General features: G+C 58.0%; 1 protein-coding gene across 2 annotated transcripts; it reads right to left on the bottom strand.

Moving 5' to 3' along the window:
• Nucleotides 1-987: 987 nt before the first annotated feature.
• PES1 (pescadillo ribosomal biogenesis factor 1) lies at nt 988-12,108 on the bottom strand. Of its 2 annotated transcripts, none has more exons than XM_036353783.1 (15): nt 11,959-12,108; nt 10,361-10,440; nt 9,484-9,637; nt 7,753-7,862; nt 6,448-6,619; nt 6,271-6,360; nt 5,084-5,200; nt 4,893-4,967; nt 4,467-4,553; nt 4,234-4,364; nt 3,924-4,049; nt 3,637-3,821; nt 3,023-3,192; nt 2,762-2,923; nt 988-1,851 (listed from the first exon to the last, which is right to left on the bottom strand). In XM_036353783.1, the coding sequence occupies exons 1-15, from the start codon at nt 11,980-11,982 to the stop codon at nt 1,768-1,770; spliced, it is 1,767 nt and encodes a 588-aa protein (XP_036209676.1). In that variant the 5' UTR covers nt 11,983-12,108; the 3' UTR covers nt 988-1,767. The 2 variants fall into 2 exon arrangements, with proteins under 2 accessions (XP_036209676.1, XP_036209677.1); XM_036353784.1 differs by having other exon boundaries at nt 2,762-2,920.
• Nucleotides 12,109-13,364: the final 1,256 nt, after the last annotated feature.

Genomic DNA, 13,364 nt, shown 5'->3' with positions numbered 1-13,364 from the left:
CTCCACAGCGCCCATCGGAGCTGAGCACAGTGCCCGGGGCATGCACCAGAGGGCCAAGGAAAGGGACATTATTGCCCACCCACAACCGAGAATGCTCAGCTCTAGCTGCAGGCAGCGCCGAAGTAGCTGGACGCCCAGTGGGTCCCGGCCGCGTCACAGCCCCACCGCCCCCGCCGTCACTGGGCGACTCTGGAATGGGGAAAATTCCACATCACGGCTGCCAGATTTTTCCGTATCTGATGGGCCTGCCCTCCAGCCTTGCCCTGGCACTCTGTGCCATGGCCCTGGGATGCACCTACACCCAGGCAGGTCCCGCCCCCCCCCCCTCCCCGCCCCAGGACACTGGGTGCTGCCTCCAGGGGCCTGGCCCTGCCTGTGGAAGCACCGCCCACCACCATGAGCATCCGAGATGGAACACAGCCTCCCCTACAGCCAGACAGGGGCCCTGGGCTCTGCTCCCTCAGCCAGAGCCGCCCAAGCTCCCGCCTTTCCCCTCCACAGGCTGGGCCTGCAGCCACTGCCCAGAAAACTTCTAGAGTCTGAGCAGCGAGGGGCCAAGGGCCAAGGCTCTCCTTCAAGTGCCTCAATGTGAAGGTGACCAGGTCCCAACCCATACTTCTTTGTCCTGGCCCATGCTCCTGACAGCACGCAGCCCGCTGGGCCAGCCTGGGAGGGGGGTTGGGGGGAGGGCTATTCAGAAACTCCCTGCCCGACCCAGGAGGGTCTGGGCCTAGTTTCTAGCCCTGATTCTTCCATGAGGCACTGGCAGTCCCAGGCAAGGGCTTGTCCCCCTGGGCCTCAGCAAGGGCATTGCCAAGGTCGGGTGGGAAGCTGTAGGGATGGCCCAGCGAGGGTAACAAGTTGGGCCGCTGTTACATCCACACGGGGTTACTCGGCCGTCCTGTCCAAGAGCCCAGACCCCACAGATCCTCAGGCACGGGCGCCTACCTGCTGGGCTGACTCCAGCAGGAAGTAAAGACCACCACAGCCGGTTTACTGAGCACTTTATTAGCCATCCAACACCACGGAGTCTGCCTGTCATGGAATCCTTCCGCACGTCCCTGGGAAGCAGGCCCAGAATTTCTACTCCTGATTTTACGTGCGGAAGCAAGGTCAGACTGAAAAGGGGCTGGACTGGGAACTGAGGGCAGACTGCCTTCAGAATCCGAACCCAGAACCCACGCACCCACCTTCTGGCATCCTCGGACCCAAAGGGGCCCTTGGGATCCAGGGAGCTTGGAGCGGCGGCCAGGCCCTTCTCTGTGAACATCCGGGTGTGCAGCCTAGAGCACAGGGCACTCACCAGGTGGCTCTTCTCCAACCTCAGGAAGGCTCATGAACACAGAGTTCAATTGGCTGCAAGACTCCAGCCGTTTAATAACAAATGCTTCCCCACCCTCCATCACAGCACCCGGAGAATCACGTGTGTGTGTGGGGGGGGGGCGTGGGTACAGGGGGGAGGGCTGCAGAAAGCCAGAGTGAATGGGAGCCGCTGGTGAAGGGCTGGTGGGGTCCTGCTCCCCGTGTTGCTGATTCCTGGGAGACAGTGGGGCGCAGGCGCCTCTTCTCTGTCAGAATTCCACCCAATGGAGCCGGGCTGCCCATGGCCCAGCCGGAAGCATGAGAGGCGGCCAGGCCGGCAGGGGGAGGAGGGGATGGAAACAGCAGAGACTCCGGGACTCCGCTCTGCCACCTGGCTGGGTCCTCGCCTGCCTGTGCAAGCCCAGCTATCCCGCGCTGGCCTGGCCCACCAACGGCCGCTGCCACTCACACCGGCCTTGCCTTCTTGGCCTTCTTCTCGGCCCTCACGGCCTCGTCGTGGGCTTTCCGCTTCTCCGCCAGCTTGTTGGCCTGTGAGGACAAAGGGGGAGACCCAGCCGTGATGGGGGGAAGCGAGCAGAGGGGACGCGGGGCCACCTGGGATGTCTTTACAGAACAGGCAGGCCTTCCAACCCGGCAATCATATTCCTAAGGTGACCCCTACAGAGACTTGGGAGGGGGGCAGGGACAGTCCAGGGTTTTCTAAGAATGTCCACAAACAGAAGAATCTAATCCCAGCAGCAGGGCACAGCTGGCGTCCTGTATGAAGTTCATGCTCTGGTTAAATCATCACTGTCAGCCAATGCACGCAGGGCATGGGCCAGAGGAGGCTCCCGCAGTTTGTAGGGAAAACAGTACCACCACCACAAGAACGAACTCTGAGTTCCGTGTACTCCCAGCTATAAGCCTATTTTGCCCCATGCTGTACGTAGCTCGACGCCTCCCAAGTAATACCTGTGTTATTTCATGCACAAAGGACCCGGGGCTGCTACTACAGGTCACCCGAGGGCAGGACGGCGAGCCACTCCCAAGCACAGAACTGTGATTTTTGTTTAAACCTCCTCCGCCCTCCCTTCCCCTCCCTTCCCCACCCCCTTCCCCCCCGCAATGAACATATGTGGCTTTGTGATTAAGAGGAAACAAAATAGAAGCTTAGGCAAAACCTCCCGCTGCCCCCCTGGCTTCAGGCACTTCTGTTCAATGGTCCTTCATAAAAGCAGGCCGAGTCCCGAGACAGATCTGTCCCCAGACCCCTGCGGACTCCCCACAGCCAGTGGGCAGGCGGGAGGCTGAAGCCATGCCCACACAGGCTGGGAGAGGGCCTCAGAAGGTGGGCCGGGCCAGGCGGCAACCTCGCAGGAGAGGCCCACAGACGCCCAGCGAGCCGGCTGGCCTCAGAGTTCACCTGCGGGGCCACAGCCTGCAGGCGGCAGGGACTCACCTCCCGGATTTTGCGCCTCTTGCCAAACATGATCTTGTTGTAGAGGTACTTCTCCCGCTTCTTCATCATCATGATGGCCAGGCGCTTGGCCTCACTCTCCTCCTCCTGGGCCAGCCGCTGCTTGTCCTCCAGCTTCACGGTGCCCGCCATCACCCTGGGCTTCTGAGAACACAGGTGGAAGCTAGTGGGTGCAGGTCCCCACCCACCCCGCAGCCCCTGGCTCCTGCCCTCTGGGCACAGCTGCCCCCCCCCCCCCAGTACCTTCCCCTCCATCCTCTGCTCCTCCAGAGCTGTCAGCTGGGCCTCTTCCTCCTTTTCTGAGCCAGCCTCCACATCTTCCTCCTCTTCCTCTTCCTTCTCTCCTTCTTCGTCACCATCACCATCCTCCTCCTCCTCCTCCTCCTCCTCCTCTTCAGATTCATTCAAATTTCCTATAAACAGCCGATGGCTGCAGAACGCCCTGGGAGCCTGCTCTTCACCTGGTGCACCAGCCCCACCCCCGCCCCCCCTTCAGCCCCGGGGACATTCCATGGCAGCGCAGGGCTGCCCCAGCCACGCCCCCTCTGGCATCTCTCCTCCCAGCCCAGCTGCCTTCAGAGGAAACCCCAGGCCCCCACCCAAGCTCTGCCGCCTCCTATGTGAACAGTGACAACTCCCAGACCCCATTCTGTGCCCAGTTACTCTGAACATCACCAGCAGGCTGTAGAACACAGACGTCCCCGTCCCCTAAACCTCACTCCAAAGCGGGGTTTGTGCCCTGCTGCCCTGTCCTCTGGAGCTTGCCACCTTGTAGCCAAGAAGGGAAACACCCTGGGGCCCCATCCCCAGACCAGCCCGGAGGGGCCCGCCCGCCCGGCCCAGCCCCACCCCCTCACCTGGGTGCTCGCCCCGCTGCAGGGCCAGCAGCTTCATCTTCTCAGGGGGCACGTAGTCTCCTTCCTTCTCGGACACGAAGGGGGAGAGGTGTGGGGGCAGCGGCACCCCGGGGAAGTAGTCGGCCACGGGGAGCAGGAGCCGGGCGTTCACAGAGTCAAACACCCACTGGGGCTGCACGTAGCACCTGGCAGCGGCAGCGGAGACGGGTCAGGGGCCACTGCGGCCCCACTCCACCCGCAGACCTCTGCACTCAGAACCCCAAAAGGCGAGGGCCCTGGGGGCCTACCTGCCGATGACAGGGGTCTGCTGCCCGGGCCGGTCGACAATCTGGTGGGTAATGCAGGAGTCCGTGACGTCATAGGTGGCCCCGATGCACAGAGACTTGTCCCAGGACACGTCCCCCCCAAAACTCCTACAGGCACAAGGGGAGCCCATGAAAGTACTCAGGCATGAGGTGCTGCCTGGGACCCGCTGGCCCCCAAGATCACCCTCCTAGGACACAGCTGTCCCCTCCCCACTCCCAGGACCCCCAGGCTGCCCTGGGCAGGAGGACCCAGCCCGGAGAGCGGCAGGGCCAGTGCTGTGGGCCTTCCCACCTGATGATGAAAGCCAGGGCCTCACGGGGCACCTCCCGGTTCAGGAAGAACTTGAGGCCCTCGAAGAGCTTCTTCTGCTGCTCCTGCGCCTGCAGCTCCTTCCTGCGCTCCTCCTCGTGCGCCGCCGTCTCCTGCGGAGCAAGGGCACCTCCACCGTCAGGCCTGCCCTCGCCCCGTGCAGCTTCCTCTAGACCCCTCAGCCCCCGCTCCTTCTGAGGCAGCACGGTCCTCACCCCGTCGGCAGGAAACTCGTCCAACTCGGCCTCCTCCTCTGCAGGCACCACCACCCGGGCCAGACTGGCGCTGAGGGCGGCCAGTTTCTACAGAAAAGAAGCAGGACTGCAGGGCGGCTGCTTGGGGAGGTTAGGGGGGGCTTATCTGAGGGTGTAGCTGGGGTGGGGAAGGGGAGGCAGTGATAGTTCCTGGACATCAGTGGGTTTGGCTCTGCGGGAAGTCCCGAGACCACACATGTAGCCACAACCACTCCCGGGCCAGGACTCCCCTGGGGGATGCAGGGCCCACCCCCCTGGGGGAAGCAGGGCCCACCCCCCTGGGGATGCAGGGCCCACCCCCCTGGGGATGCAGGGCCCACCCTCCTGGGGGATGCAGGGCCCACCCCCCTGGGGATGCAGGGCCCGTGCTCCGGAAGCCGCTCTCACCTCCATGGAGCTCTCAGAGTCCAGTGCATAGCTGTCCTCACGGGCCTTCACCTCTGCGTGGGCCTGACCCTCAAGCTGGGAGGCAGGGGAAGGTCAGGGGAAAGCCTGCCACGGCCCAGCCCTGCCTCCACGTGGGGACTGCCGGGCTGCGGCCCTGCGCAGTGAGGCAGGGCTGGGCTGGCGGGCCCTACCTTGGGGGGGTAGTGCAGGTTGAGGGACTGGTAGAGGCGGAAGTTGACGAAGCCCAGCAGGGTGGTGTAGAACTCCGTGAAGGTGGCCATGACCCTGTAGTCCACGTCTGTCGGGTGCTGGGGGCACAGGAGGCACGTCAGCAAGATGGACGCAAAGATGACAATGACAACCCACGCGAGGTGAGGAACCCTCCAGGGCAGCCCTGCCGTGGAACTCTGCCCCCCAGAAAGAGACTGTGTGACATGTCCCCACCCAGGGGCATTCCGGGAACCAGTGAGGCACTGGACAGGGGACGCGGGGGCCAGAGGTACCCCACCTGCGCCCACACTCACACCTCTGTCCTTCCGAAAACATCTGCAGGACCCCTGATGGGCCTGGCAAGCATCTGAGCACCAACCCCATTTCCTACAGCACAGTGTGCAGTGGGGTCCCCCCACCTGCCTGGGTCTACCTGGAGGACCCAGCACTGGTCGCTTAGAGGAAGGGGGCACATCAGGGCCTCACCTACAACCCAGTACCGTCCTCCATCCTCCTGCTGAGAGGAAGCAGCGGCAGTGGGCTGCCTGGGGAGGGAGGAGGGGCGTGGAGGAAGGAGGGATCGGGGCTGTTCCCTTCCCCCAGGCCAGCTGGGCGGAGGCTGCCTCCACAGGGCTCTATTCACCGCTGGGCGAAGTACAAAGCCCAGTCTGAGCAGCACGGGGGTGGGACATCAGAGAGGAGGAAGGAGCAGGGGGGCCAGAGAGGAAGGAGGGAAGGCAGAGTGGAGAAGGCAGGAAGGAAGGAGGAGGAGAGGAGGGGCAGAACAGGGGAGAGGAGAGACCCACAGTTCAGACCCCAGCAGCCACTAACTATTCATTCATCCCAAAGGGCACTTTGAAAAATTCTTTCCTGAAATCTCACAACAATGCGTAGGAAGTGGAAGCACATCCTAAACTGAGCACAGAGCGCTGAAGGAGCGTGTTCAAGGCCAACCGGCTGGGGGTGCTGCAGCCAGGCTGGCTGAGTTCTTATTACAACGCCGCGTTGCACCCTCCCTACCTGACCCCACACCCCAGCCAACACCTAGGAACGCAGCACGTGCCGGACTCCGCAGGACAGCCAAAGCCCCTCTTTGCTCGTGCCCTCATCTGTCTGGGAGCCAGAGGGAGAACCGCCAGCACAAGCCCCGCCCCACGGGCACACTCACGTCGTGGGAGAAGGCATAGGGCGTGATCCACACGATGGGCTGCCCGAGCACCTCGGCCTGGTAGTAAATGCCTTTGATGGACAGGAAGACCTGGGAGGAGAGAGGGGGCAGCTTGGTGAAAGCTAAGGGGACGGCGAGGGAGAGCAGGGGGGCCCGGCCAGGTGGCCCTGTGCTCACCTTGCGCAGGGCCCGGGCGGCGATGACGTAGTGCAGGAACTCCACCGTGAGCCTGCGGCACAGCTGGATGGTCTGCACGTGGCACTTGCCGGTCCGGGGGAAGGTGGAGAAGAGGAAGCACATGGAGAGGGCGTCGTCCAGGTCCCGAAGGGCGTCGATGAAGGTGGGGTACCTGCGTGGCCGGGGGGCAGACGCTCAGGCTTGGTTACGTGCCACCCTGGGGGCCCCACCCCCAAGCGAGGCCTTGCCACGAAGGGGCCTGGCAGCACCAGCCTCCCACGGCCTTGGGAGGAACCAGGGAACCAGAACTGCCCACTTAGCTCTGAGGATCCGAGAAATCCTGATGGGGTCCCCAAGAACCCACTGCAAACCGAGGACTTGGACTTGGACCACTTTCATATGTTGTGGTCAAAGAGGGCAGGCCAAGCCAATGGCTCTCTTTCTCAAGGTGGAAACTTCGGGTCAAAGGAAATCTACCTAGAGTTCTGGGACAGGAAGCAGAAAAATGTGGTGCTGCCCGGGTAGGCCACGGTGGAGGGTGGGGGCCACGCAGCTTGTGGGTGGCGGGGCTGTGGCGAGAATACCAGCTGTTGCGCTCCCAGCACAGCTCTCCCTGCACTAGCCCTTGGCTGGGCTGACTCAATGAAGGCAAGTCCATCGAGCCTGAGCTAAATGTTCCCGGGCAATTAGCCCCCGAGAGAGGATGGTCGTTCATTCAGCCCAAGGTTTCTGAATCTTACCACTATTAGCATTCGGGGCCAGGCTGATACGTGTCATGAGACTGTCCTGTGCACCGTGAGGTGTTTAGCAGCATCCCTGGCATCTACCCATTAAAAACCCGCAGACCCTCCCATCCAAGTCGTTCTTAAACCTGGTTAAGAACCACTGAGTTAGACAATGAGTGAGTGGGACTAGTGAGGAGGCTGGAGAAGGGACGGTTAAGATCCAGCCGTACCCTCCAGGTCTGACCATGTACACGATGTGCACTCCCCAGAACTCAGGCTCTCTTACCCCAGGGCCTTTGCACATGCTGTTGCCTCTGCTTGGACTGAGCTTCCCCTGGCTGGCTTGAACTTCTCTCCTCAGAGATACCTCCTCTCATGAGCCTGCAACTAACATGTGTCCCCCAGTTCCCTGCACACAGTGAGGATCCCTCCTGGCACTCATTATGACTTGCAATCATTACAGCAATTTGGCAGTTTGGTTTTTGGTCTGCTTCCTCCAATGGGATGCTCGCAGCTTGGGCAGGGTCTTGGGCTTGCTCCCCACCGTCCCCCCGGGGCGAAGACTGAGCCCCCAGCTCACCGCTCCTTGACGATGTGGTCAAGCTTGTAGTTGGGCTTATTGTCCTTCAGACGCTCCACGGTGTTCCACTCACTCTTCCCATAGGCCTTCCGGAGCTTCCGGACGAACACCTAGAAGGGAGGAAGAGCCAGCTGATGCTGGGCAGGGGCTCCTGGGGACCCCTCATCTGTGGAGGAGGGATGCGTGGGGTGGAGGATTCTCAGAGCCCCTGAAGCTGTGTGGCTGTGCCACCTGCTCCCTCAGCCCAAGATTTGCAAAACGGCCAACTCTAAGGAACATCAGAACTGACTCCTGCTGGCCAGAGCCCGAATAACGACATTCCAGTCGATGCAGAGCCCACATATACAACAGCGATCCCATGAGATTATAACGGAGCTGAAAAATTCCTATCAGCTGGTTGACGTCATAGCCATCGTACCGTCGGAGCACAATGCGTTACTCGTGTGTTTGTGGTGATGCTGGTGTAAACACATCTACTGCCCTGCTAGTGGTATGAAAGTACACGCCCTATGTACAGGACGTATGACTTGGTAATGATAATAAAGGACTGTTACTGGTTTATGCATTTACTGTACTATACTTTCGTGATTTTAAAGTGCACAGTTTCTACTCATAAAAATAAAAAAAGTTTGCCGTGAAACCGCATGCTGTGTTACACTGGCAGTGGCCTCATACATCTCGCGTTCACTGCATCTCTTGACGGCATCGTGTTCTCTGGGCTTGATTTAACCTCAGGTTGTTTTGTATCGGTGCTGTTATGGATCTGTAGCCACAGAGCAAGAGGCTATCCCAGAGAGCCTAGATGTGGAGTAGGCTGTACAGTCTAGGTGTGTGTAAGTACACACTATGATGAAATCACCTAACGATGGGGATCTGTCTGAGAAATGCACCGTTAGGTGATCATGACTGTAGTTTTAAAACCCAGCAGCAGCCCGGCTGGTGTGGCCCAGTGATTGAGCGTTGACCTATGAACCTGGAGGTCACGGTTCGATTCCCAGTCAGGGCACATACCCGGGTTGCAGGCTCGATCCCCAGTGTGGGGAGTGCAGGAGGCAGCCGGTCAATGATTCTCATCACTGATGTTTCTATCTCTCTCTCCCTCTCCCTTCCTCTCCGAAATCAATTAAAAATAAATGTTAAACAACAACAACAACAAAACAGCAGCAAAACAGGGCCAGCCACCCACCTTGGTGGACTTGGCTGGACAGGTGGGCCAGCAGCTAGCTGTGGCCACCAGGTGGCGCCCCACCCCTCCCACGGAGGGCCTCAGCCTGGCCCTGCTTGCTTGGCAAAAGCTTCAGTTTCAGCAGTCTACTTTCGGTTATTTGCATTTGGCATAAACAGGTTTCTACTTTCCCTGCGGTATTTCAGCACTTAATGGTTTCTACTTGTGGAATGAAAAGCTTTGTCTCCTGGGAGCAATTCCAGAAAGAACTGAGTAACAGTGGTGTCTCTGGGCAGAAAACACACTGAGAGCCCTGGATAGCGCGATCCTTGCCTCAGAGGCAGTAAATTCACTCTTTTCCCAAAGAACCAAGGGAACAGTACAACAGGTAAAGCATTAACCACTTGCCAGGTTCTGTGCAAATGATTTCCACACGAGATCTCAGTCAATCCTCGCACACTCCTCCCACGGGCTTACTCAGAGACCGACCAATCGGCCAAGGTCACAGCCGGCGGGTCCTAACCTGCGATGGACCCATCCAGACGGACCCCCGAGCCCGGCCTCACCTTGTATTCCCGGAACTTGTTGACGATGGGCTCGTGGAGGAGGAACTTGATGTCCTTGATCAGGTAGAAAGTCCGGGCTGCCGTGGAGCCCTTGTTCACCTTCTTCTTGTGTTTGGGCTCATGGGGATAGATGCCCTTCAGGATGCACAGCCGCCTGCAAGACAAAGGCCATTCCTTCCGTCAGTAAACGTGCTGAGCACCCGCCACGCGGGGCCCGGGAAACAGCACCAAACAGGGAGCACGGGGCCTGCCCTTGGAGAACTCCCATCCTAGGGAGGAGACGCAGTCACATGATGCAGACTGTCACAAGCCCCAGGGAGGAAATGATGAGGATGGTGAGAGGGGCCAGGCGGCAGGAGGAGTCAGGAAAGGCCTGGCTGAGAAGCCAACCTTGCAGCCATACACAGTGGGAAGAGCATCCTGAGAAGAACGAAGGCTGTGAGGGTGGGAAATGCTGGGCACACCTGAAGGACTAGAAGGCGGCCAGGTGGCAGGGCCTACAAGCTGTGCAGGAGTCTGGCGTTGACTCCACAAGGAGCTGAGAACCCCTCGCTGTAGGGCCAGGGGTCTCTTCTGCCAGAAGGAAGGAGATGGGTGACAGACCCAGACAGAGAGCAGCGGTGTGTTGTACCAGTGGGCCCATCCTGATGACTCAGTGCAGCGTAACCCGGGTCTCCTCCGGCTTCCCCAACAGACCACACCTGGCAAAGCGTAGCTTACTAGAGCTAGGCCAGGTGAGAAAGAGGAGGGATATCAGAATTCCAGATGGAGTTTGTGGCAGCGCAGGGAAGACAGGGATGCAGCTGCGTTTTCCTTGTGTAACTCACTCCCCAAGACACCCCCCGACCCCCGGCATTCCTCGCCTTCCCAACCTCACCTGAAGTCAGGCAGGCTCAGCTGCAGCTTCTTCCGGGCTTTGTTTCGGGTGATGTAGTTGGTGGCAGAGCCTCGTTCATACTAGGGGAGAAAAAAAAAATTTCCATTAGCAATGACTGAAGTGACTGACCTCGATCTTGGGCATGCCTGGTGCCGGAAGCAAGCATCTCTGAACAAGTGGCCCCTGGGATAGGAAAGGCTGTAGGGAGCGAGCCCGCCTGCCTGAACGAGCTGCCCTGCACCGTCCCTGCAGTGGTCAGCATAAAGGACACACACCTCTGCACGGTGCTGGCGATCGCGAGGCTGCCACGGATCAGGCGCTGTGCCAAGCGCTTAGTAGTAGCTCCAAGTGCTGGCCATTATGATGAGCGACTTCCACACATTATCTCACTGAATCCCCACAACACTGGGAGGTGGGTGCCGTTAAACTCCCATTTCACGTGGGAGGAGGCGTCTGAGTGGAATAACCTGCCCAGCTCACAGAGCTTTTCAAGAGCTGGGGCTGGGGCGGGTCACACCTAGGTCTGAGTCCAGAACCTCAGTGCCTACTCCACGAAGCCAGTGTTCCCAACTTTTTCCTTTATAATCACCCACCCCCACCAGCAACAGCCTTTTTAGACCTTTCCCCCCTTAAGTGCCCCCTCTCACAGCCGCCCCATAAAAGGTTAATACCACAGATGTACTGTAGATCTGTTTGCATCATGTGGTCCTTTAGAGGGCCAGCAACCATTGTAATATCTAAGGCACCCCCCCACCCCCCCCACCCCGCATCCCACCAACCAATGTTTGTTCCCCTGGGGGTGATATCATCTGGTTGCGAATACAGGCTCTAAGCCACAAAGCCTCTCCCCTTCCCCATTCATTCATTCAACCGACAATAACAGGACCTCTACTACCTTCCAAGCATTAAGCTAGACGCCAGGAGGGCAATCAAAACCAAAGGCCTGGTCCAACCGAGCAACCATCTGGATGCCTACGGCGCCAAGATGCTGCCTGGCACTCAGATCTCTTGTCTCCCTGGTAAAGAGGAGCAGTGCACAGTACCGAGCTCCGTGCAAGGCTCGCCCAGCATGTCCTTTCTGAACACCATCTCTCCCGGGGGGCGGGGGGCAGGGCCTCCACGGCTAAGTGCAGCCCTAGAGGTAACCCTGCAGCCTCTTGGGGGGTATGTTTACGGGTCGCCCACCGTCTCCCAACACACACCCCCCTCGTTTGCTCCCTTTTTCACAGCACATTTAACCATCCTGGATAGTTTTAGTTCCAGAAAAAAAAAAGGGGGTAACAAGTTTTTTTGAGATGATGAATTCGACGTAACGGAGAACTTTACGCAATGTTTATCACTCTTTACTCAGTAAGCAGCTGTCTGTCGGCTAGACCGGCTTTTCGGGGGGCGCTACGCTCGGTTATCGGCTCTTTTTACAATCCTCCTCCAGGGCTCTCCCCAGGATGTCACCGGACAAGTACGGCCTTCCTCGCCCATCCTCGGACCCCAGGAGGGGCCAAGGCCGGGGCAGGGCGCGGTCCCCAGTCCCCGTCGCGCCCCGTTTCCCACCTCCCGAGGCCCCCTCGCCACCCCGCCCCGGGATCTCCCCCACGCACCTTCTTCTTCTCCAGGCCTCCCATGGCTCCACGCTGATGGGGCCTGGAGCGCCGCGCGGACTGACAGCGCCACTTCCTCTCGCACGTGCCCGGCCTCAAGCCCCGAGGCCCCCACGCAGCCGGCCTGCGCAGGCTGCCCAAGGAGGTGCCTGAGCGCGTCTAGGCATAGACGAGGCTTCCCTCTTCACGATTTAAGGAGGAAAAAAAATCACTAAGACCGTTCTGTTGAGCTTTTTCCACCTATGACTCTATTGCAGACCGTTGCAACGTTTAAACGAGGGACGATATTAAGGCATATCTATAACTATCCCGATGACGACCCCACGGCGTCTGAGCCCCGTTGCATGCTGGGATGGAGAGGGGCGGAAGGCTTGTAAACAGCGCAGTGCCTGCTGGGAAGCAGAGGGGAACAGCGTTTAGAGGGGAGCGAACGCATTCTGTTGTCGTGGTAACGGTTGCCATGGGCTTTTCCTTTAATTATGTACGTAAAATAAAGCTGTTATGTGGGTAAAATTAAGCTAAAGCAGACTTCTATCCTACAGGGGTAGGGAAACCAGAGAGGCCACTTATATTTTCTGAGCCTTAGTGGTGGGTTGAAAAAATGATGAAAAATAAAACAAAATTTTTTTAAAAATCTTAATTTAAAAAAAAAAAAAGATGAAAGACCAGAGTTCTAGAGCTCGGAGTATATTTAAATGTACATTTAACACATCTTAGCTTTTACTATGTACACGTGAATTTTGTATTGTGTTCCTCAAAGGATAATTACAAAATTTATTACAAATATTCACACCAAGGTGGTGTGGTTTGGAAAGTAGATAAGATTTTAAATTTCTTTAATGGGTTCTTCTTCAGGCCTCCAAACTCCATTTTTAACCTGTATTCGGATTTAGCTATTAAGCGGTTAAAAATGCGGATTTTTGTAATAAAAGAAAACATGATAATTTCAAGAGAAATATCAAAAGTGCTTTATTCAAATTAATGTCCACCGCTAGCTACACATTTCCCCCATCTTTCTGGTGATTTGTGGAGACCGTCCCAATAGAACTTTCCATGTTTTGAGGCAGACCATTCAGAGCCCCAATTTTCCACTTCTGCGTACGTTTGGAAAACAAGTGGTCATCTGAAGGAACAAGGTCTGGTTAATATGGCGGGTGGGTTAATACTTCCCAAGCAAGATCTTTAACATGTCTTTAACTGTTTTTGAAGTGTGTGGTGCTGCGTCATCATGAAGCAAAATGACTTTGCTGTGTCTTCTGGCCCATTCTGGTCTTTTTACGATCAAAGCGTAGTTCAAATTGATTATTTGTTGTCGGTAGCGATCAGTATTAACGGTTTCACCTGGTTTTAGAAGCTCATAATACACCACACCTTCCTGATCCCCACCAAACGCAGAGCAGTGTCTT

This window comes from Myotis myotis, unplaced genomic scaffold (assembly GCF_014108235.1).
Source record: "Myotis myotis isolate mMyoMyo1 unplaced genomic scaffold, mMyoMyo1.p scaffold_m19_p_20, whole genome shotgun sequence".
In the NCBI taxonomy this organism is placed as follows: domain Eukaryota; kingdom Metazoa; phylum Chordata; class Mammalia; order Chiroptera; family Vespertilionidae; genus Myotis; species Myotis myotis.
Note: the sequence above shows the minus strand (reverse complement) of the source record. Positions and strands in the feature narration are given on the sequence as shown.

Bases quoted from the DNA above. Each gene is read 5' to 3' on its own strand.
- PES1 (XM_036353783.1), bottom strand. From the start codon at position 11,982: ATGGGAGGCCTGGAGAAGAAGAAG. The intron at 7,863-9,483 runs GTGAGGCCGGGC...CCTCCCTTCTAG, and splicing joins ACAAGTTCCGGGAATACAAG to GTGTTCGTCCGGAAGCTCCG. The intron at 4,365-4,466 runs GTGAGGACCGTG...CTTGCTCCGCAG, and splicing joins ACGAGTTTCCTGCCGACGGG to GAGACGGCGGCGCACGAGGA.